The sequence below is a fragment of the Mustela putorius genome, unplaced genomic scaffold, assembly GCF_011764305.1.
Source record: "Mustela putorius furo isolate JIRA1106 unplaced genomic scaffold, ASM1176430v1.1 tig00004007_pilon_pilon_pilon, whole genome shotgun sequence".
NCBI lineage: Eukaryota > Metazoa > Chordata > Mammalia > Carnivora > Mustelidae > Mustela > Mustela putorius.
In genome coordinates this window covers 14,978,980-15,002,387 of record NW_025422145.1, presented here as the reverse complement: position 1 = coordinate 15,002,387, position 23,408 = coordinate 14,978,980, and the positions used below count along the sequence as shown (strand labels likewise).

General features: G+C 62.7%; 1 protein-coding gene across 3 annotated transcripts; it reads right to left on the bottom strand.

Annotated features, from left to right (window-relative positions):
- Positions 1-657: 657 nt before the first annotated feature.
- FBXL16 (F-box and leucine rich repeat protein 16) lies at positions 658-12,139 on the bottom strand. 3 transcript variants are annotated; one of them, XM_004750850.3, is made up of 7 exons: positions 11,787-12,139; positions 8,214-8,337; positions 4,625-5,283; positions 3,453-3,961; positions 3,003-3,087; positions 2,577-2,640; positions 658-2,361 (listed from the first exon to the last, which is right to left on the bottom strand). In XM_004750850.3, the coding sequence occupies exons 3-7, from the start codon at positions 5,267-5,269 to the stop codon at positions 2,213-2,215; spliced, it is 1,452 nt and encodes a 483-aa protein (XP_004750907.1). In that variant the 5' UTR covers positions 5,270-5,283; positions 8,214-8,337; positions 11,787-12,139; the 3' UTR covers positions 658-2,212. The 3 variants fall into 3 exon arrangements, with proteins under 3 accessions (XP_004750907.1, XP_004750908.1, XP_004750906.1); XM_004750851.3 differs by lacking the exon at positions 8,214-8,337 and having other exon boundaries at positions 11,782-12,139; XM_004750849.3 differs by lacking the exon at positions 8,214-8,337 and having other exon boundaries at positions 11,787-12,138.
- Between the last annotated feature and the right edge of the window lie 11,269 nt (positions 12,140-23,408).

The window sequence follows — 23,408 nt, the reverse complement described above, 5'->3', positions numbered from 1 at the left end:
GAGTCTGTCTGCCCTGCTGCGCTGCGGGCTCCGCGGCGTCCCCGCCCTCTCCGGAGTGAGCTCAGGTCCCCGACGCACGAAGCAGGGCGCATTTTTGTCCATCTGGCGGCCTGGGCTAGGTTTATGGACGTGTTTGAGCGAGAGCGCGCGGGCGTGAGTGGGGCGAGGGGCGTCCATCTCGGGACCCAGAGGCCACGACCCGAGCCAAAGTCAGAAGCTTCACCGACTGAGCCAGCCGGGCGTTTGGAGGTTAATATTACGTGCGATGACTGCAGCATCATTCACTTCCCCCAGAAGCCCTGAAAGGTTAGAGACCTTCTCTTCTGACCACTGCTGTGTTTCCTGTCTGTGGCCCCGGGCCTGTGCGTGTTGAAAGACCCATTAAGTCTGACGAGCAGAGAGGTGCACAAGAGTCCCGAGCCTTGGGGCGCCCCGCGCGGACACACCCTCCCTCGCTGTGGTCTGATGACCTCCAAACTCAAGACACGTGTTTTTACAACTTTTTTAATATATATTTTTATAAACAGGTCACGTGATAAAATAGCACAAGAAACACTTACCAAATATAAGGTTATATCTTCCGCATATACAGGAGAATGAGGTCGTTATGTACAATAAGAAAATGATTTTCGGGGTTGGTTGGTTTTGTTTGTTTTCCTCTCTCCCCTTAATTTTTCCTCCTACAGTCGTTGCAGTTGCAATAATACTTTGGACAAACGGACAGCTGCCTCCTCCCCACTAGGGAGCTGTGCGGAGGAGGGGCTGAAGAAACTGGCTCCTGACCACCTCGGCCCCGGAGCCTCCCGAGGGCACTCCAGGACTGGGAAATCTTTGGGCTGTTGAACTCTTCCTCTGCTTCAACAGCATCTCTCGCTCGCACGCTCTCGCTCTCTCTCGCTCTCTCTCTCTCACTCTCTGGCTCTCTGGAAACTGGTTACTTTCTTCCAACCAGATGGGGGGGGTGTCCCAAGATTGGGTGTGGGCACCGTACTTCCTGGGGCTCAATGTTGGGATGGGTAGGGGTCCCAGCCCCCTCCTCAGCAATTGCCAAGATGTGCCAGCGTCTCCCCAGGGCTTGCATATGTCTTGGGACTGGACAGAACATGGCCAGAGCCCACCCAGGCAGGCAGAGGTTTGGGAAGCTGGGGAGGGGAGGCAGGCAGCTAGAAAGGAGCCCTCCCTCCGCTGGGTGCTGGGGGTGTGTTGGCCACTTGTAAGACTGGACCTGCTGGCTGGGCCTTGGCTGGGGCCCATTTGTCTAGCCTCCACTTGACAGAGACCCACGCAGGATACAGTGTGGCATTGAGGAGGCTGGGCCTGGCTGGCTATAGGGGCTGTGGTTGGGGTCCATCAGGACTGCGTGCAAGGCCTGCCGGGCCTGAGGGTCGCTCAAGGTGGTTGTATCCCCCCACGTCCCCCACCCCTCCGGTTGAGGTAAGCTACAGCCAGCTTGGTTAACGTTGATTATAGCAAGATCAGCTAGTCTGTCCCTCCCTCAAACACAGTTCTTCCCTAGCCTGGCCCAAGGACCTGTAGGCCTGCAGGTGGGGGGTGGGGCAAGCAGGGGGCTGCCTCCTACAGCAGCAAGGAAAAGGGGAGGTCTCTTGGGTCAGGCTGGCATGTCGTGGGGCAAGGGCAGGGGGGACTTGGGCTCCTTGGCGGGCCATGGCTTTGGCGGTGGCCTGTTCCCCCTCGCACCCCTCCGAGGGCTCCAGGCGCGGTGCAGTGGAAGATGCGGGAAGCCCTTGGGGCTCTTCTGGCCCCTGTGTCCTGGGGGACCCAGCTCCCCTCAATCCCTCTGGGCCCTGCCCAAGATGGGGGGGACAGCGGGGGAGACAGAGCAGGGTGTGGTGGGGAAGGCAGTAAGGGGGGCCGTCAGGAGAGCTAAAAGCGCCCCCCAGGACGGAGCCGGCCCCTGCCTATCCCCCAGAGGGTCAACGAAAGATGGAGGCGGCTGTGGTGCGGTGGAGGGCGGGCGTGCAGTGCGGGCACGAGGGGCATGCACAGAGTCCCCGAGTGTGCGTGCGTGCGTGGGACTGGGCCCACCCGCCGCCCCCCCCTTGCCCGGGCGGGGCCAGGAGGGGCGCGGGCGGGGGGCGCTTTCACTGGGTTCGCCCTGCCTCCCGCGCCGGGCCGGGGACGCGAGGGCCGGGAAAAGGCGTCCCCGCCCGGAGCGTGGCGGCTTCCTGCTCCGGGGGTGGGGAGGCCCGCGCTACTCGATGACGAGACAGCGGGGCAGGTGCTGCGAGAAGTACTTGAAGAGCTCGGGGGTGGCCCCGGGGCAGTTGGTCAGCTCCAGCTCCTCCAGCTCCTGCAGCTGCACCAGACCCGACAGGCCCGTGGTGGTCAGCAGCGGGCAGCCTGCAGCGGGCGGGAGGCGGGGCGGCGTCTGAGCGCGCGGGCCCCCCCCCACCACGAGCGCACCGCGGGGGGCGGGGTTCGCCGGGCGTCTCCGTCCGGACCTGGCCATGGGACCCTGGGACAGAGCTCCAGGTGGGATTCACCGCGAGGGGCCCGGCAGGGCTGGCGGAGTCGAGTAAGTTGGGGACGGGGTAGTGGGCTGGTGGGGGTCTCACCTGCCAGAGACAAGAGACGCAAACTCCTCATGGCCAGGAGGTGCTTCAGCCCGAAGTCCTGTACCTGGGCGGGAGGGCGGGGCGCGTTAAGGAGCTCCGCTCGCGCCTGCGGGGGAGCCCACTGCTGGGGACAGGCCTTGGGCCTTGAGGCCGGGAGCTGCTGGAGGGGCAGGTGGCGGGGCTCAAAACGGGGGTTTCTCGGCTTCCGGAGGAGCCAGGAGGCTGCTGGGGAGTGGTGGTGAGGTCTGCGGGGAGTCCGTAAGCCCCGCCTACGTCGCCCGCTGGGTGGGGAGGGATCCTACGCTTCCTCGCAGGATCCGAGGGGGCCGGGAGTAGGTCGGTGGGTTGCCTGGGCGGGGGCTTTGCCCGGGTCTCCCACCTCCCCTTGCCTACTCCCCAGTCTTCGGAGGCGGGGAAGGCCGGTACCTGGCAGCACCATCGCAGGTAGAGGCTGCGGAGGGACGACATGGTGGACAAGTAGCTGAGGCCAGTGTCCGTGATGCGCACACACCTGTGGGGGCGACAGAGGGGCGCTGCCCGCTTTCAGATCACCTTGCGCCGCCCGTCATTTCCGAGCCCTTCCTCCTTTCCCGGGCGTCCCCCCCCCCGCAGGGCTTATGATAGCCTCTCCCTTGCCACGGCCTTGCCCCCGCCAGGCCCCGGCCCCTACCCTGGCGCCTGGTAGTTACAGCGCACTCTGGGCCCCGGGCTTGGGAGGGCCTGCCCCTCAACCCACGCCTCATGGCTCTGCAGCGCCGCTCCCGCTACAGCTCTGCCCATTAATCTAGGCTCCCTGCTTAGACGCTCTCGCCGGCCTTGCCCCGCCCCGCCCCAGTCGTGCCCTCCACCTGTCCCGTGGGTGGGGCACGCGCGCACCTGTCCAGCACCAGCTCCTCCAGGCGGTGCAGGTCGCAGGCCACGTACTCCAGCGCCATGTCGGTGATGCGCGGGCACCACGAAAGGTCAAGGCTGCGCAGCTTGCGCAGGTTTTCGGCCACGAGCTCCACGCCGTCGTCGGTGACCTTGGAGCAGCCAGAGAGGCTGAGCGCAGTGAGATTGGGCAGGCTGTGCACCACGTTGACCACGCCGTGGTTGGTGATCTCCCAGCAGGAGAGCAGGCGCAGCGTGTGCGTGCTGTGGCCCTGGCGTGCTGTGAAGTAGGCCAGCGCCGTGTCCGTCACGTGGTAGGCCTGCAAGCTCAGCTCGGCCAGGTTGGGCAGCAGCTGTGAGATGGCCGCAATGGCGTCGTCGGCCACGTTGATGCAGTCGCTGACGCTCAGTGAGGTGATGCGCGCGCTCAGGCTGGACCACAGCCCTGCCTCAGTGAAATCGTTGCAGCCTGACAGCTCAAGACGCACGACGCCCTGCATCTGCTCCAGCATCACCTGCAGGCAGGCAGGCGGCAGGGTGTGGTGAGGGGGCGGGGCCGCTGGGGGCGGGAAGCAGGGCTCCCGGATGTAGACGTGTGGAACACATCCATCAAGCTGATGTGTGACAGGTGCCCCTTACGGTGGGTTTGTCCCACCACAGCCCCGTTCTAAGAGGCAGAGCACAGGGGACCTGGGAGCTCAGGGCCGCACCAGAGCAGGTGCTGGGGAGCAGCTGGTGTTACTGATTTGAAGCTTAGAATCCTGGCCCTGGGGCAGGGGCTGCCTATGCAGCTGGTGCTCTGACCTGTGCACCTGCTCCCCTGCAGCGTCCCCCTAACCCAAGGGTTTCACAGGCACATAGGCCCTGAGCTTAGAAGAGCCTCCCACTGGATCGACTGATTGCTTTGGTGTGGCTGTCTTGAAATTCTTAATCATCTTTGAACAAGGGTCTTGAAATTTTCATTTTGGACTAGGTCCCCCAAATCACATAACTAGTCTTGCTTCCCCTCCCCCCAGAGCCACAATCTTCAGAGCACCGGTGCTTCCCTCAGCCACTTTGCTCCTCATATGCCCAAGTTCCCTCTGCCCCCCCCCATGCACACACATGCCAGCTCAGTGGCAGCCGCTGGGCCCTGCCCACACCATCCCTGTCCCTTCCAGGCCAACAGTGGGGCGCACCTCCAGGCCGGCATCTGTGATGGTGGAGCGCTTGAGGCTCATGGCCTTGACACCCTTCTTAGAGAGGGCATAGTTGTCGATGAACTCACAGATGTCCAGGTCGGAGACGCCAACCAGGCAGAAACCCTCAAAGCCACGCGCAGCGAAGCCCTGCAGGTTCACAAACTCCTTCTCGCCACTAGGCAGCACGTTGTAGAGCTCCTTGGCATGCAGCACAGGTGTGAGGCCTGCCCAGAATTTGGGCTGGTAGAGCACACGCCGCCAGGCCTTGCACACTTGGGCCAGCACACACTTCTCACAGGCTGAGAAATACCAGAAGAGGCCATTGAGGATCTTTTCATCTGTGGCCAGTGGTGGCCGCTCCACTGGGGGCCCGGGAACAGGGGCTGAGGCTGGTCCACCAAGGGGGAGCCCCGGTGGGGGGCACAGGCCCCCAGCCAGGGCAGCCCGTGGCAGTGGGGAAGCCAGGCTGGGTGGTGGGAGGGTAGGTGGGGGAGGGGGCTGGCAGGGGCGGTTCTTGGCAGCTGGTGTGCCTTTGGTGATACTGGCTGCACCCAGGCCGTTGGGCTGGCCTGGCAGCTTCACCAGGCCATTGCGAGGCAAGCATGGAGGCTTGGGGTCGCCGTCCACACCTGGGCTCGACATCTTCCTCGCTCAATCTGTGGACAAAGGCCGGGAGGCGGTAATGAGTCACTGTGGGAAGAGAGCTGGGCTCCCCATCCCCGGGCATGTCCTCCCATGGCACTCCAAGAACCACCCAACAGGAAGGATCTGAATCCAAGTCACTCTTTCCCTGACCGTGAGCAGCGACAGGAAGTCAGAGCTGTTCATGACCATGACATTCCCTGAGCACCTACTGTGTGCGCTGAGCTCCACCTGTACTCATAGACTTTTTTGACCACATAGGCCCTACAGTTCCAATTTTAGAGATGAGAAAAGAGAGGCAGGCAGAGACAGATGTAGAAAGACACTTGCTCATGACTGCCCCCTTCACCTTTACTACTCCGGTGCCCACTCTTAGTGCCTGCCATGCTGACCTCTACTGGGCAGGGACTGCAAAACTGAAGGAGATGGTTTGGGGTGGTCTCGGGCTCCTCCACTATGGGGTACCATCATGGCTGTCTGGAGTGGTTCTGGTACTTGTCGAAGACTCAGATACCAGACCCTGAGAATCTCGATGGCTATTGGATCTACCCAATAATCTGCCCAAAGAAAGGGCAGACTTTACCATGACGCTAGCACAGTGAGCCTTGGACACGTACTGTCTCTTTAATACTCCATCCAACCCATTGATGGTGATGCTATGATGACTGTGCCCATTGTACAGATGAAGAAAACAAAGCAGCATGAACTATTTGCCCAAGGTCACCATAAGTGGCGGAGCCAAGGCTTGAACCAGAGCTGGCTGTGGAAGCCCATTTGTAGAGAGTTCCTCACAAGGTGGGACTGGACACCCCCCACCACTCTCCTCTCAGGCCTCTGAGAGGGTGGCAGACGGCTTGGAGCACAGACAGCCCTGGAGAGGGGGACAGCCAGACCCTCACCGTGCCACCATCTGCTCCACATTCCAGATCATCTCCTGCCCACCCCAACTCCAGACATTCAGCAAAAAGGCACTGCACCCAGGGGCTCAGGGGCAGTCTCCGGGGTCACACAGCCAGGTTCTGTGGCCTCAGTGAGCCACTTCCTTGCTCCAAGCCTCGTTTTTCCTTACTTTGCAGCCTGAGAAGGGATGATCCACCCCCACAGCACAACATGTGAAAAGAGCTAGGCATAGTGCATGGCTCATAGTGAGTGTTTGGAAAGTGGCACAGAGGCTGCTTCTGAGCCCCATGGCCCACCTTAGGGGAAGGGGTCAGGAGCCACTGGGAGGGAGGGAAACAGGCTGCCCTGCCCTGCTCTACCCAGCACCATGTCCCCCACTGGCTTCAAGCCCTGGACTCAACCCTTGCTGGCATCCGACATCTGGGGAGGGGTGCAGATCTAGGCTGGGACCAGGAATCTACTGGAACAAGGGGCCCTCATGGCTGCCAACCCAGCTTTGGGTCCAAAGGCCTTCCTTCCCTGGCAATCATGAGCCCCCAAGCTGGCAATCTACATCAGGCCAGCCCTCCTTAGGGGAGGCCCCCCCACTCTGACTGTCCCTTTACTGCAGGAGAGTAGCAGCCTCACGCTGGCTGAAACATGACATTCGTAACAACGTTTGCTGAATACCCATTGGGATAATCATGTGTTCCAGCCTCATGGCAGGGGTGTGCGTGCGTGCGCACGCGCGTGTGTGTGTGTATGTTGGGGGCACCACTGTTAACCTCACTTTCAGATTGGGAGCCTGAGGCTCCAAGGAGTTACAGGTGACCCTCAGTGACAGATGGGGTGCAGCTTGACATGAGGGGTGCCCCAGATCTCTTAAAACTAGTACGTGAGGAGGAGACCATGGTGGAATAGCAGTGCCTCCTGGAGGGATGGGAGGAAGCCCACGACAGGTCCCCACTCCAGGGAGCAGGGGAGAGGCTGTCCTGTGGACTCCTTCCTGTCGGCTGAGCTGGGCTCAGGGAGGCAGCCCCAGCGTGAATACCTTCTGCTTCTCGGGATCGGGGTGCCACGATTTCAGGGCTCGGGGCGCGCCGCCCACCCAGCCTCTGCCGCTTCCTGCTAGCTCGGCCGCGGAGCGCAGCACCATGGACAGCGCCCCTCCAGCCGCCGTGCGCGGGCCCGGAGGCCAGGCCCAGGCGCGCTCCACCGCGGACAACGGCTGGTGGGGGCGGGGTGGGGGCCGGGCTCGGCAAACCCAGCTCAGCAGGGAGAGGCCCTGCGGGCGACGGGGCGGGGCGAGAAGCCGCCCGCTCCGCCAGGATCCGGAGGAGGCGGCGGAGGTGGCACCAGGGGAGAAATAACTCCGGAGCAGTGCCGATTTAGGTTAAAGATGCTCCCAGCCACGGGTGTGCACGTGGAGTGCCCGCGTCGGTGGGGGGGGGGCGGGATGCACGTGGATGCCCCGGGCGTCTGCGGGGCTTTTTACCCGCACCCCACCGGAGCTCACATTTGCACACGCCCACAGTCCCATCCCCACTCTTCAGGCCTCAGGGTGGAGCTGGTGAAAACAAGCCAGCCCGCGGAGAGAGCCCGCGGGAGGGAGGGGCCAGGCGGGGGACGGCCTCAGCCCGGGGAAGGGAGGGAGGTGTCCGAGGCCTGGCTGCCCTTTATCCCACACCCACATCCTGGCCGCCAGGCCCTGCCCTGCCAGCCCATCAGCCCTTCTGCTGTGCCCCGGATTGGAACTGCCTCTTCCTGGAGGCAGCCCTGCTTCTCCCTGACCTTGTCCATGGTGCTGCCGGGCTCCCGCGGCACAACCCAGCCTCACTGACCCAGCCTGAGAATCCCTTGCTCCGTGGTTCAAAACTGGCAACAGCCACATCTTGGTCCAGGGGTCAGAGCTTTAGGAGAGAACTGAGCTTGTGGTCAGCGATGGGTCCTCCTGTCAGACAAGAGGTCCCTTGGCAGGGGGTGGGGGGGTGCTGGGACATGTGCTCCTCTGTCTAGTCCCACCCACCCAGGCAGATGGGCTGTGAGACCCCAACCCTTTTGGTACCTGCTACTGCACGCAGTGAGGCTCAGAAGACCTGCCTGGAGTTTCTCGTTAGGATGGGGTAGGGTCAGCTGCCAATCTGATGTGGACTGCCTCCTCCTTTAGAAATAAGCACCAGGAGCTAACGCTAGGAAAAGAGGCGTTTTAAAAAGATGGCCAAACTTGCACTATTCTCAGCCTCAGCCCCGGGTGTTGTGCCTCCGTGTGGAGCGGAATTCTGGAGGAGGTCCTCCTGGGATAGGCTGCGGGGGCTCAAGTCTCCTGGGAGGACTCCAGAACTTGGTGGCTTCCAAGCTGACAGTCTGCAGATGTCCATGCTGAGGCTCTGAAAGGAGCTGCCTCTTTTGCCATCGAGTCACAGGGCCCCGAGCCCTAGCATGTCGACGTTACAGCTTCCTTCACCTCTGGCTCCTCCCCAGCCTTGAACCTACAGCCCAGCCAGACCCCCTGTTCTGTATTCCTGCTCCCCTCTCCCTCTTTGCCTGGGCACATGCTGGTCCCCCTGTTTGCTCAGGAGGCCTCCCTGCTTCTTCACCCTACCAGCTCCTTATCCTCCACCTCAGTGTGATTGCCACCCCTGTCTCCCACTGGGGGACTCCCCAGCACTGAAAAAGCATCTCCAGGGTCTCAGTCATTACTGTCAACCCATCTGTCTCTTCCCTTGGCTGGGGACTTCTTGAAGACAGGCAGTACCACGGCTGAATGGCTTCTTAATGCTTGCCGAATGAATGAATGAATGAATGAATGAATGAGGAATGGCAGTCGCCAGGATCATGCAGAAAGGGGTGTGGCGGCCAGGTGCCCAGGAGGCTTGGTGGAGGACAGGCCAGATTCAGAAGAGGGCAGGTGGATGGTGGTGGTAGTGGGGGGTGTAGCTCAGTTTGTTAATCCTGGTTGTGACAGAGGCCAGTGTCCACAGTGAGTGTGGTCGCTGGGATCTGTGGTAGGCCTTGCAAGTAGTCAGACTCTTGGGAAGAGGATGGCTTACACCTCCTTTCCGGCTGAGTCCCCACTTTGGGAGTTGCACGGTAGGGAGGCTGGCTGCCCATCCACCACAATCTGGCCATATCCAAAGAGGGCACAGGAGCCACCAGAGGAGAGGGAGGAGCTGCCCTGCTTTTTCCAATGCCGCTCTGCTATTGCTGGTCCCCTCACACACGTCCTGATCACAAGTGGGGAAAGGGAGAGTTGGGGACAATTCCAGAGGTCACATAGAGTTGGAATTTGATCCTAGGACCCCCAGTCAGACTCCCAAAGATCAGACTAGGCACTGAGGTGCAGAGGGCAACGCTGGGCCCTTCCCTCCTTTCTGTGCCCTGTTCTACTTGTTTGGTCCCCTGGGTCCTCCCAGCCTGGGACCTTGGGCTGCTGGTCTCTCCCAACACTGTCTCTGCTGTGCCCCTGCTCTCACTCCAGAGGCTGCAAGCTGCATGCCCACCCCCAGAACACCCTCTTTTTGGACTCCTCATGCCTTGGAAACCCCCAAGTCCTCATGGCTTCCAACTCAGAGATCTCTGCCTTCATCTCTGATGCTCTGTCTGACACAGGCTTCCTGGAGTGCTGGAGGGGTTTGGCCCCCGCAGGACCTGCCCTGACCATTTCTCCCTGCCCACTGAGGGCCGTGCGGCTGGGCAGAGCATGGGCAGCCTGAGACATTCACATCAGGTTGATGTGTGGTGACAGCTCCAGGGACGGGGGTGACAACCAAGGTAGCTTGGGACTAGGGACACAGTGCGGGCTGACGAACTCCATGACAAGCCCCATGACTCAGGCACACTCACATCCCTGCCACTTTGCACATGAGCCAGCAAAATGCTCCCTTCCTGCCCCCAGCACAGAGATGTTTCTGGGGTGCAGGCTGCCCCACCCGTGCACCAGGGGCTCCAGGAAGTGAGCACATGGCCTCCAAAGAGACCAGGATTGGCGCTTCATCAGACAGAGTCCTGTGGTCATGCTCAGGACAGTTCAGCCACGTGGAACTGGGCATTTTGGGGAATGGGCTTGGGCTCTAAGCCTCATCTTGGCTCTTCTCCTCTGAAGGATCTGAGCCCCCCCACCCAGTGCCTAGGCTAGGGGCATCTAGTGCCTGCTTCTTTGGGTCACTGCCTTGAACCCTCCCCCTCTTCCCAGCCAAGTGTGGCTGTGTGGCCCAAGCCCACCCTCTGGCTGGTCTGGCCAGGGCTCCTCCTTGTCAGTGGTGGGGAAGGGGCTGCACCACCCACTTAGCCCATGGAGCCTTCCTTCACTGCCACCTCCACTCTTCCCCCTGAGACAAAGCAATGAGAACCCACATGTGACAAGATGGGGCTGCAGGCCACCGAGCAGTGCCCCACCTTGAGGTGAAAGTCTCCCTGGGTGTCAGCGGCACAGGCTTCCCAGGCCCAGGCTGGTAGCCTTGAGGGCCCCAGGTCCCCCGCCCTCAGGGCTGCTTGTTTTCTCAGTGCACTGGGAGAGAGGACTCACTGCAGTGCTCCAGAAGTGGACAGGAGCTGGAGGGGAGCGCCCGTCCAGTGGGCCTGCCTAGCACGACAGGTGCTGAGAGGCCTGCCTGGCCCAAGGAAGAGTGGCAGAGGATGAGTGGAGATGGTGGGCAGCTGAGTCCCGGGGTCCCCTGGGATCCGAACAGGCCACCTGCACTGTCCAGGTTTGTGACAGGGATTTGGATCTCCCTCCTCCCCACAGCTCCTGGTCCAGCCCTAGGGCCACCTCCTACCAGGTCAGCAAGTCTCCATCAGGCCTTGGCCCTCCCAGGGTCCCACCCAGGCCTCTGCTCAAAGGGGTTGGCTGAAAGAAGGGGCCTGGGAGGTGGCGGGTAGCGGTAGGGGACTGACCAAGTGGGCAGGTGAAGCGGCATCCACCATCTGCTCTCTCTTTGGAGGGAAGGGTTCCTGTGCAGAGGCCGGGAGGGGCTAGAGGATTGGCCACTGGGCCCTGGGCTCCCTGAGGCTCCACAGCTAGGCCTTCTTCCCTCTTGGGGCGATGGGTGGGGGCTCTCTTCCCCCCAAATCCCAGGAGGCCAGACCCCTCCCCAGCAAGCCTCAGGGTGCCCAGTTCCCCTCTAACCTTGGCCAAGGCCCGACCCCTCCAGAACCAGGCACATAGCCAGCTCCCACCGGCCCAGGTGTCCAGGGCAGAGAGCCCCCAGCCACGCATCCACATGGCTTGTCCTGGAGTGTAACTGTATCTAACACCTGTCTCACAGGTCCAGGGGCTCATGGTGCTGGGGAGAGGAGCTCAGAGCACGAAGGAAGTCCAGGACCTCAGCCAGCCTGGTGGGCTGGGGGCCTGCAATGCTGCTGCACCAGGGCTGTGGTCAGGGGGCGCCGGGCCCCTGGTCCAGTTACTGGGAGCACCATGCTTCGACCAGGCGGCGCTGGGATCGGGTTCTGTGGGAGGGCCTGTTAGGGCCAGAGGCCCAGTGGCCTCGGCCTGGGAAGGGGCTGCACCGATGTGAGGCCCCCGGGGGTGGTGGCAGCCCTCTCCGAAGCCCCCGCCCCAATCCTCATTGTGGCCGCCGCGATGGCGTGGCCTGGCCCCTTCCCCGCCCCGCCGCCTGGCCCGGTGCACACACCTTACCTCGGCCCGGGTACCTGGCTCATGCCACGCCGTCCGCCGGGCGTCTTCTCGTCATGGGGAGCCCGGCATGGGCGCTGGCGAAGCGGGGAGGCGGCCGAGGTGCTGGCCTGGCCGGCAGGGCCCAGCCGCGCCCCGCGCCCCGGCCTGGCCGGCCCCCTCGGCCGCGCCCGGAGAGGAGCTCCCCGGTGGGAGAGGATCGGCTGCCCCGAGCCTCCCACCGGGGAGGCTGAGGCAGTGCCCAGATAAATAAGGCCGCTTTGCAGGGAGCCGGGGCGGGCGCCTCCTCCCTCCCCTCGCCCTCCTCCCTGCGCTCCTCCGCGGCCGCCGGCGGCGCCGCGCGCGCCCCCCGCCCGGCTCTACGCGCCGCGCCCTCGCGCGCTCCCGACGCCGGGAGCCAATCCGGTTGGCGAGCCCAGGCCGGGGGAGCCGAGGATGCCGAGCCCCGCCCCGCCCGCCGCGCCCTGCCGCGCGCACCGCGCGCTCCCGCCGCGGCGCCCACGGGCACGCTCCGGCCGGGCAGCACCCCCACCCCTTCGCCGCGGGCGCTCGCACAACAACAAACCCGCGCGCACGGCGGGGCGGGGCGGGGCGGGCAGGGCGCGCGGCCGGAGGGCTGGCCGGCGGAGAGCCCTGCCTGTGCGGAGAAGTGGGGTCCCGGAATCCTGCGGGGGGAGAGGACTCGAGCTCTTTGGCGCCGGCGATTGGCCCGGGGGGTGCGCGGTCTTGTGGGGCCGGCGCCGCGCGTCCCGACCCTTGGATGCCACCTGCGGGGGCGAGGGTGGTCCAATCCTCACCCTCCCAGCCCTCCTGCTTAGCGGAGGGGAGCAGCGCCGGCGGCCTTCAGGGCCCTAAAATCTCGGCGCACCTGCTGGCTGCCGGGCCCAGAAACCCCTCAGTGCCCAGGCCCCCGCCAACCCCCAAAACAAGCCAACACCAGACCATCTCAGAGAGTGACAAGTGCTATGAAAGTTCAAGAGGGCCACGTGATGGTGACCTCGGGAGGGTGGTGGTGGTGTGGCTGGACCGGGGAGACTCCTCCGTGTCCAGGCACCAGGCCAAGGAATGCTCCCGGGGAGGGGTGCTTCTGGGGAGGCTATGCCTGTCCTGAGGACAGGACCCTTGACAGGAGACCCCAAGGATGAGAGGATGGGTGAGGTTATCCAGGAAGGAGTGTGCACAGGTCTTTAGGTTTGGAGGTCTTGAGCTGGCGAGTTCCTTCTGGAACCCCTTAGAGGCGGTGGTGGCGGCCACTTTGGAGGGACCAGGCTGGGGGAGAGGTGCTGGGGTTGGGTGTGGAGAAAGGGTGTGCAGGGCTTCCTCCTGGCCCCTGGAGATGCCAGGCTTCCCACAGGCTCAGAGTGGAGAATGGAAGCTAATGGTACCCATCACAGGGTCTCCTGGGAGCAGAGACCGTGGCGGGATCAGGTGTGGGAGAGCAGAGAGGGGTCTTTGCACTAGGGAAAGAGCCTTAAGGAAGGCCCTTGAGAGTGTCTGAGAGAAATGAAAACAGCTGGTGTTGGCAGCATTCTGGTGGGAAACAGGACCCAGTGGGGCTGGCACAAGGCGGGGGCAGCTGCAGGGTGGAGCCTGTTTGGGAGCTGGGGGGCCGGCCTGGCTGCGTGCGGGGCGCTGGATCCAGCTCGTCAAGGCTGGGGTGAAGCTGGCTCTCCGGTAGTGGCTAGGGCTGATTCACAGTCTGGCCCTCGTGCGGACTCCGGTCAAAGCAGGGGTCGGGGCAGTCAGCATGGGAGGCATGAAGACCTTTGGGGTGCCTGGGACAGTGTTGTCCGACCCATACAGTTCCTTCTGGTGTGTGGGTCTAGCAGGCCGGCCTCCACTTCAGCTTCCACACCTGTGGACCAGGGCGTGGACGGTGCGTGACGCTCAGGGCGAGGTTTCACCTCCTGCTTCCGGGGGCTTCCTCCTCTGAACAGGAGCCCGGGCCTCACGTGCTGCCCTCGGTGAGGCTGGAGGAGACCCCACGCCTTGGAAGAATCCAAACAGAGGAAAGCCTTGTTTCAGAGGCGCATGTGGAGCCCTGCCTCCCACGTACCTGGGGCTCTGCTCCCTTCCCCACCTCCTTCACCTGGCCCTGAACCCACGGGCTTCTTTCTCTGCCATGCTGAAGGGCAGCTCACCTCCTCCCCACGGTGCACGGTGTCCGTGCTCCCGGGCTCAGTCCGCTATCAAAGCCTGAGTCTCCTGCACGGCTGGCTGCAGCTTTGCTGACGCCGGGTCCCTTGCTGGAACTTTAGCAACACTGGCTTTCCTCCAGGGCCACGTTCCTCCCTGGAGCACCCCTCCCCGGAAGCACTCCTCATCCTGGTGCCTGGACACAGAGGAGTCTCCCCGGTCCAGACTGCTGGAGGTTTCCAGCTCTTTAGTTACAGGAGGGTGAGAGAGGGAGCTGCTGACACCTCAGGGGCTGCACTGCCCATGATGGGGTCAGGCCTCCTGGCACCTCAGGACCAGGGCAGCGGATCTGGACTTCCTGAGCCTCTTTGCAGGAGGGTCCTGAAGCCGCTGCCCAGGGTACAGGCTGGAGCCACCTGCTTGGCTCAAATCCTCCTTTCTGTGGGGGCGAGGGGTGGGGCTCAGGCAAGTACTTCCCCTCCTGGCAAATAGGTTTGGGGTCCAAGGTGGGGGCCCTGAAGGTCAGCGTGACACTGAGGACAGCACAGGTGCTGAGAGCCTCATGCCTGATTGTAAGCGGCCCACCATGCCCCATCCTGCTAAGGAGGCGCAGGGCCAGAAGAACACGGCAACTCTCCCTGGTGGGGGTTCAGGGAGGACCAGGGTGGGGGGCAGTCAGCTGTCCTCACCGCTCAGCTGCCAGAACGAACAGGCGCCCACAGGAGTGAGAACAGGGAAGCCCGGGCGGCCATGGGGACCACCAGGGGGTGAACCCCTTTGCTGCCTGCCTGCTGCTGGCTCCTGCTCCCAGCCTTTCCTCCTCCCCGACCCAGGCCCGACCTGCCAGGGGCAGAAGGGCAGAGTGGCCAGGATTGAGCAGGACTTGGGCCCAGCTGTCACCACGGCAACCCGGTCGCCTAGCAATCGCGGTCTCCCAGGAGCGGCGGTCTCCTAGCAATGAGATGTTTTCCTGGGCCCTGGCTGGAGCCCACAGTTATTTTTAGCTCAGCTGCAAGTCAGTGTGCAGCTGCGTTTCTGGCTCCTCCAGAAGATGCCAGGTGTGTTGGGGGCGGATCTCTTGTCAAAGGGAAAAACACATCCCCACGACAGGAACCTGGCTGCCACGTGTCTCCAGATACAGCCTCCATAGGTGGGCAAGGCCGGGTTCCATGGAGGGTGAAGGTCAGGGGAACGGGGCACAGCTGAAGGGGAGCCAGAGGGTTCGGCAGACGCAGCCATGGCCCTAATGGGGTCTCTGGGCAGGCTGGTCACTCTGGCCCCTGGGACTCCATGGGTCAAGCTGCGTAGGGACACCCCAGGCCAGTGTTTATGGCCCATCACTGGGCTCCCCTGGGGCTGGCAGGCTCTTGGCACCTCCTGGCATTCAGCTGGGGAGCTATCGCTGCTGTCTGCAGCCCGCAGCCCTGCCCTGGGGGTGCGGCACTCTGGTCTGGGCCAGCTGGAGCGGCACATTCAGGTGGTCCTGGCTGCAAGGGTCTGGGTGGCCACAGGCTCAGCTGGGACCTTGGGCAGGGCTAGCCTCTGTCCAGGCCACACCTTTCCTTCTCCCCTGCTGTTGCTGAAATGAGAGCCCAGGTAGGTCCCGTGCAAGTCAAGAAAAACCGTGACTTCTTTCCCTAGGCTTTCTCACCCTTTCGGCCTTGTTCACTGTCCCTTCCAGGGCAAGTCCAAGCTCTCCCATGGCTGATGGGCCTGGGGCTGGCTCTGCACTCCTCCCACAGGCCATCTCCTGGTTCCTGGTCTGTCCTGGGCTCCATACTGTCCTTGGGACTCTTGCTCTGTTTCTTGGACCTGGAACGTCTTCCTGCCCTCCTCACCCATCAGATCTGCCCCGCTTCCCTGTTGCTCCCCCAGGTCCTTGACCAGCCTGGCACCTGCCTTGGTCATGAGTGCTCCTTCCTTGCGCCCCCAGTACTGCGGGCTTCCTGTCAGGTGCCCTTTGCCGTGTGGGGTCACACCCTGCTGGAGGATGGGGCCAGCTGAGATGATGCTTTCTGTCCCAGCAGCAGCGGTGGCCCCTGCCAAGAACTGGGTTTTGGGTGAGAATGGAGAGAGTCCCCTTTGGAGGGTCAGGACCCTGAAGGGTCTGGAGCTGGGGGCCTGTGAAGGAGCCCCGTAATGAGCATAGACACTGGGGGAGCTGCCGAGATTTGGGATGTCATCCATGCCCCCCTTCACTCACGGGTGCACACACTCCTTGCCCGTGTGTTTGCTGAGCACCTGCAGTGCATCTGGTCACTGCCGACCCAGGGCAGGCGTGGCCTTCTTGGCTCCCTTTCCCATGGCTTTGCTGGTGGGGGGCAGCACCTGTGAAGACAGGGGACCCCGTCCAGGTTTTCTGCAGCTGACAGTTGGGCCCCGGGCAGTAGGCCTGGGCAGGGGAAGCCTAGTGTTGAGGAGATGGGTTGGGGCAGTGTGTGTGCTCCTTCCGGACCACGCCACTGGCCAGGAACCCTTCCCTTGCACGTCAGGCACCGACGCATTCTCGGGGTGGGGGGTTGCTGGAGCTGGCAGGTGGGGAGCCAGGGGCCCCAGGCCCGCCTGCTGGGTCGGCAGCTGAGTCCTCGCACTGCCACCAGAGGGCGCCTGGAACCCACCATCTGCCTCAGAGACCGGGGCAAGGCCTGGGGCCCCAGAGCCTGCACAGAGGTGGGAAAGGGACAGTGTGCCTCTCAGCCCAGGCAGCTGTGGTGCCCACCGAGTGCCCTCTTTCCTCCTCCTGCCACCTCTTTGACCTTGTGCCCCGCACAGTCCCTGTCTACCTCTTGCATTTTTACTTGAGTAAAATGGGTATCCTCACCATTTTAAAAAATATATATATTTCTTTCTTTTTTTTTTTTAAGATTTTACTTATTTGACAGAGAGAGATCACAAGTGGGCAGAGAGGCAGGCAGAGAGAGGGGAAGGGAAGCAGGCTCCCCGCTGAGCAGAGAGCCCGATGCGGGGCTGGATCCCAGGACCCTGAGATCATGACCTGAGCCAAAGGCAGAGGCTTTAACCCACTGAGCCACCCAGGCGCCCCCCCATTTTTTTAAAAGATGTTATTTATTTGACAGACAGAGATCACAAGTAGGCAGAAAGGCAGGCAGAGAGAGAGAGGAGGAAGCAGGCTCCCCGTTGAGCAGAGAGCCGGATGCGGGGCACCCACCACCTACCTTCTGTCTCTGTGAACTTGACGACTCCAGGAACCTTGCAGAAGTGGAATCATATGGTGTTTGTCCTTTTGTGTCTGGCTGATGGTACTCAGCATAACGCCCTCAAAGTTCATCTGGGTTGTACCAGGAGTCTGAATCTTTTTTTAATAGTTTTTTTTTCTTTTTTAGATTTTATTTACACACAAGGGAAAGCACGAGTTAGGGAGAGACACAGAAGGAGAGGGAGAAGCAGACTGCCCACTGAGTGGGGAGCCTGGGATGTGGGGCTCGATCCCAGGACCCTGAGATCACAACCTGAGCTAAAGGAAGACCCTTAACCAACTGAGCCACCCAGGTGCCCCCAGATTTTTTATTTTTATTTCTTTAAAATATTTTATTTATTGGGGTGCCTGGGTGGCTCAGCAGGTTAAGCCTCTGCCTTCGGCTCAGGTCATGATCTCAGGGTCCTGGGATCGAGCCCCGCATTGGGCTCTCTGCTCAGCGGGGAGCCTGCTTCCTCCCTCTCTCTCTGCCTGCCTCTCTGCCTACTTGTGATCTCTCTATATATATATCAAATAAATAAATAAATAAAATCTTTAAAAAATATGCATTGATTTGCCAGAGAGAGAGAGAAAAAGAGGGGACAAGTGGGGGAGTAGCAGGAAGAGGGAGAAGCAGGCTCCCTGCTGAGCCAGGAACACAACATGGGGCTAGACCAGCACCCTGGGCAGATGCTTAACGGACTGAGCCAGCCAGATGTCCCCAGAGCTCCTCCCTCTTTAAGGCAGATTCATAGTCCTCTGTTGGACAGACCACATTTTGTTTCTCCATCTGTTGACAGACACCGAGGCTGCACTTGGCGTTTTGGCTTCTTCTCATTCTCCTTGCCCATAACAAGGGGTCTCTTGTAGCCTGCGGGTGTCTCCCGCTTCCCTCTGGGGCCACCTCCCGCATCTGTCAGCCATGCCCTCAGGCTCAGGAGTAGCTGGAGGGCTGGGGTAGGGCGATGGTGGCACCCATAGGAGGGTTCGCACAAGTCTGTGCTGTTTCCTGCAGACCTTGGTTAAAGCTCTCAGTGACCCCAAGGGTTCCAGTATGTGGTTGGACTCTGGGCTTTGTGCCTAGGGCCTCCGTGATCTGGCCCAGGGTTTTCGCCCTGTTCCTGGCCTTTGCCAAGGCAGTCTGTTCCTCTCCCCTGCCTAGATTCTCCCTAGTCCCTACCTGGCTATCTGTTCCCCACACCCTCCCCCCAGGGAAGTCCTTGCTACTGGGAGATCTTGGGGCTGCAAGCCCACTCAGCTTGTCTGGACCTGCTGGGCGCCTCCTTCTGGGGCTTGGGGAGGTCCTCTGGCTCCCGCCTTTCCATGCTGCCCACGGGGGCCCAGTCTCTGCACACACACACACACACACACACACACCCCGGTCCCTAGGGTATGGTGCCATCTCTTGGGAGGAGCCGGCAGAGCCCGACCGGGGCAGGCTGGGGGCTGGAAGCCCGGGCCCACTCTTGAAAAGGGCCACCCAAGAGGAGCCTCTCTTCCTCCTACCCCGCAGCGAGGTCCCAGTGGGCGTTACTCCTGCCCCAGCCGACGGAGGTCTGAAGGACGAGGGCGCGTACGGCGGCAGGAGGGGGCGGACAGGGCGACGCGGCGCCCGCAGCTCTGACCTCCGCGCCCCGCCGGTGGAGGCTCGGCCGCGCGCCCCCACGAGCGCCTCTGCGATTAGCGGGAAGTTCCTGCGCCGCGCCGCCATTGGCCGCCTCGGCCGCTGCCCCGCCCCCAGGGCCACGGGCCGCGCCGACGTGGGCCGCGGGCCGACGTGGGCCGCGGGCCGACGTGCGCCCCGAGCTCCCGGGCACCGGTGCCCGCTCCTGGGAGGACCGCTGCAGCTGGGACAGCAGGTACGAAGCCCCGCGAGGCTGCCTCTGCCCCTCTGGCGCCCCGGGGTCCGAGAACCAGGTGGACGCGGCCGCCGCTGGCTTCGGGGGAGGGTGGGAGCAAGGGGGCCGCGCCGGGGGAGGATGCGAGCCGCTGCCTCAGCGCCTCCTGCCCTGCCCTGGGCCCAGCGGCCTGACCCAGGCGCCGGGCAGCGTGTGGCCGCCGTCCGTCGCCCGTTCAGAGGTCGTGACTCAGGGGCTGTACCCGGCCGGGGCGCTGCGCCCGACCATGGCCAGCCCTCTTCCTCCAGGCCACCCCGCACCCAGACGGCAGCCGCGCGGCCTCCTCCCGCTCTCTAAGTGCGCCAGAGCGGGTGTCCAGGACCGCCTCCGCATGCCCTCGGGCTTGGTGCTGATGGTGAGGGATGGTGGGGGTGGGGACGCGCCGTCTTCCGCACTGGACAGAGGGAGAAACTGAGGCACGAGAGTGAAGCGGGCTGCTAGTGGTGACACAGGCAGTGAGGACAGGTTGGACAGACAGACAGAGAGAGGCCGGCAGTCCCTCAGGACTCCGCTTAGGAAAGGGCTGGCCAGACTCTAGGTCTTCGAGGGCTGGGAAGAGGGAATGAGGGGACAGAATCAAAGCGTCCAGCTGGAGCTGTCGGGGGCTCCTCGGTCCAGCCAGTCCACACAACAGAAGTCCAGCGGGTGCCTGGTCACCATGGAGACACTGCCTGGCCTCCCTGTAGGGCACCAGGCCCAGCTCTTTACTTTCCTGTAGAACGTGGAGCCTGACCCCACAGGGGATGGGGGTCTTTCTTTTCTGCCTTAGGCCCCAGACCAGAGACCCCAAGGTTCACGATAGCATCCTGCCACCCACCCAGGTTGGGCTGGTGTCTTTGGGCCCAAGGAGGCAGCTCTGGGAAGCCACAGGGGTTTCCGCACGCTGGTGCACACGTGTTAAGGTGGGTGTGTCAGAGCGTGCCTCTGGACACCCTCGGCCTGTGCGTAAGTCGTGCCTGCATGTGGGGCACGGCCCCTAGACCCATGTTTGTGGATGCGTGAACGTGCACGTGTCGGGTGCCCACATGCTCTCTTGGGTCCCCAGGTGCCATTGAGCACCGAGGGGAGGGTCTGGTGGCCTGTCTTGTCCTTCCTGCCTCCAGTGGGGGGAGGACTAGGGTGGTCTAGGAGAGGGCAGGACCTACCCTCACCATGTCCCCTTCATGCCAGGTGCCTACAGGCCCTGCAGTGACCTTGAGCTCCTGCTCGCTGGCCGCCTGCCCCAGCGAATCTTAGCTGTGGGGGCAGTCTGGGGCCCACCCTCCCCTGCATGCCGCTGGCCAGCGTGTCTCCCCACAGTGATCAGTGGAACCACCCGCGGGGTTGCCCACAACACAGAGCTGCAGGAGTCTGTTACGAAGGACAGACCCTACCACTGTTCCCAGTGGGGGAGTCCAGGGGCCGGGTGCAAGCCTCCATTCACACCCTGCTGCACAACGGGGTCTGGGCCCCTTCCTCTCCATGGGCCGGAGCCACCTTGGTGAGGCCTGGCTGGGCTGTGCGCCTCATTTCCAGGAATTCAGCCGTGCCTATGGGGCTGCCCACACCAGCCATCTCCACCCGGGAGGTGGCCCTGGACGGAGGGGCCTGGAAGCAGGGCACTGAGGTGGTGGCTGTTGAAGGAGGGCTGGGGGGCTGCCTCCCGGTGGCACCAGCTGCTTGGGAGGCGAGAGTGATGAGAGTAAGAACCCAGATTTCCTTAGCCAGTGTGGGTGGTGTCCCGTGCCTGAGCTGGCCCTCGGCGGAGTCCCCACCGCACTGTGGGCTGCTCCGATTCCGGCTTCAGAGTAGGACACTGAGGCTCAGGGAAGGGTGCCTTGTCTAAGGCTAACCAGCTAGTGAGTGGGAGAGTGGCCCAGGCCTGTGCCTTGGGGAGGAGCTGCTGCTGCTTGGCTTGGGGGGGAAGCAGGGACCCTCCTCTCCACATGAGCCTCCGCTCGGCCGCTCCTACCTTCATCGCCAGGTGCTGCTGTTGTGCAGAGTAGGAGTGGGAAAAGTAACCACCAAGGTCTAAGGCGGCGGGGTCCCTTGGCGGGGCAGGTGGGCAGACACCACTCCTGGCCTGTGAGGGAAGGGGGTGCAGCCTGGCCGCGGGCTGGACTTCTCGTTGCAGTCCGCTGTTCCTGGCCCTGGCCCGTCCCACTCTCAGGGAAAGATGGGCCCCTCCAGTCGTCCATGCAGAGCATCTCTGTAGAGTTAGGCTTGTTGCTCTTTGCTGGAGCGCAGGGGCATACAGTGGGGTCTCTAAGGACCGTTTTGCCACTGGTCCTATTGTTGCTGGCTCCACCTTCCTCAGCCTCAGCCACACAAAAGGCCAGTGCAGTTTGAGACAAAGCCCAGGGCCCTGAGGCTGAGTGCCCCTTGGGTTGGGGTGTGTGCAGGAGCTCCTGGACTGGAGACAAGTGGACTCTGTTCACCCCAACCCCACAGTTCCCAAGAGAGCCAAAGCTCAGGTTGTGGGTGTGTGTGTTTGTGTAGGCTGATGGGCTGAGTCCAGGAAGCAGCTTCCCGTCCTTCCCTGCCAGTCTACACTGAGGAAGGGTCTGACGGTGAAGGTGGAGGCCAGAGGCTGTGTCATCTTTTGGGCAGAAACTGAGGCAGGGCCCCTTCCTCCAGATTCGGCTGATGATTATGGGTGGGGGAGGTAGGCTCCTGTGGGTTTTTGCCCATCTGACCCTCCTGAGGTTCTCTGCTGCTCCCTTCTTCCCAAACCCCCAACCAGGGGTGCTCCATGCTCTGTGCTCAGGCACTGGACCTCTCCTCCTGGTACTATTCCCGCACTGGAGAGCTGGACCTGACTTGTGCCTTTAAAAACTGACAGGATGCTGATGATCCCACATGTTAATCTCCAGCTTGGACCTCCTTCTTGGACTGCAGATGGTTACCTCCCTGTATGCTCCTGGTCCTCCTCCTCCTGTTGGGAGGTTTTTGCACTGTCCAGATAGGCGCCAAGGATGGCTTCCTCTCTAGGGCTAAGCAGCCCCTCACCGTTGGCCTCTGTCCCTTCTGGTCAGCTCTGCACAACCTTTCACTGGAAGGAGGCTCCTGGCCACACCAGGGGCCACTGTGGACCGCCCTTTGGACCACGTGTCTAAGAAATCGAGGGGCAGCTGCTATGGGGTAAGTTCTTGGTTGGACCGCGGTCTCTATGCACCTGCCCTAGGAAGTGCCTGAGCCTTGCATGCAGTCAGCCTCCTCGAAAGTGCGGAAATGCAGCAAGGGCAGTTGAGGGTGTGGCTAACAGAGCCAGAGGAGCACCAAATCCTGGGTAAGGGGCTTTGTTCCTGCCTGAGGGAAGAGGTCAGAGGGAAACGGTGTGGGTGAGCATGTGTGTGGGGGCCATGGGCTATGGGACCTGGCCTGTGGGGAACCCCCGGGCACGTGCACTCACATGGATACATAACCAGCTGCCCAGTTCCCCTAAGGCAGAGGAGCAGAGTGCGGGACGGTAACACTGGTGTTATGGGGTGTGTACGGAGGAGTCGGGTTAGGTGTGTTCGTTTGGCCAACAAGCTTTTATTTGGTGCTGGCTCTAGGCACCGGCAATAATGCAAGGAATGAAAGACCCAAAGGAGACAGGATGCTGTGAGCCAGGTGCCCCCCCCCCACAGTGCCCAGGTCTTGGGAGCAGGGCACTGGGGTTCCCTGCCACCCAGGGACACCTGTCTTTTGGTAGCTGGGGCCAAGTACAGGCAGGCCTGTGGGGCCGTGTGTAGTTGGGGGTAGGGGCTGACAGTCAGGCCCCTGACCAGGACCCTGGATGGGTACAAGCCCCTCACAGTCCTGAGACGCCCAGCCTCCCAGCCTCGGGTGGGATGAGGGAGTCCAGCCCTACCACCCCACCCAGGCTCTGTCCCCCGCACCTCCCTCTCCCACCGCGGGTTTTGCCAGGTCACCTCTCGAATCTGATTTTGGGTCACTGTTTGGAGAAGGAAGGTGGATTCCCCCTCTTGGGGCCCTTTCTGGCACCCCTGTGTGTGGGCCAGCTCCCCTGCCACCACACACACAGAGAGCCGGCCTCGGTCACCGCGCTCCGGCCCCAGTTGGCCCCGCGTCTCGGCAGAGTGCCCCCTCCACGCCCCGCGCGCGGACCCAGTCTTCGGCTGCGGGGAGGGGGAGCCGGGGGACTGGCCTTTGGGCTGTCCCAGTGGGCAGACACGCGCCGCCCCGAGCTCCACGGCCGCCGGCGCAGGGCCCGCGGGAACCCTTCAGCTGCAGCCGTCCCGTTTCCCTGGCGCGTGTAGCTCTGAGTTCGGCGGCCGTGATGCGTCTCCCTGCGCGGGGACGCGTGGTCCACGGGGTCGCCCCGGGCGTCGGTGGGCTGGCGGCCGCAGGCTTCGAGCGGGACCAGGGCTGGGAAAGGGTGGGGGTAGCAGGCTCCGCGGCCCGGAACGC

Coding starts and splice junctions, on each gene's coding strand:
- FBXL16 (XM_004750851.3), bottom strand. CDS start 5,269: ATGTCGAGCCCAGGTGTGGACGGCGACCCCAAGCCTCCATGCTTGCCT. Junction 3,088..3,452: donor GAGGAGCTGGTGCTGGACAG/GTGCGCGCGTGC, acceptor TCGCCCCCACAG/GTGTGTGCGCATCACGGACA. Junction 2,362..2,576: donor GCGTCTCTTGTCTCTGGCAG/GTGAGACCCCCA, acceptor CGCCCGCTGCAG/GCTGCCCGCTGCTGACCACC.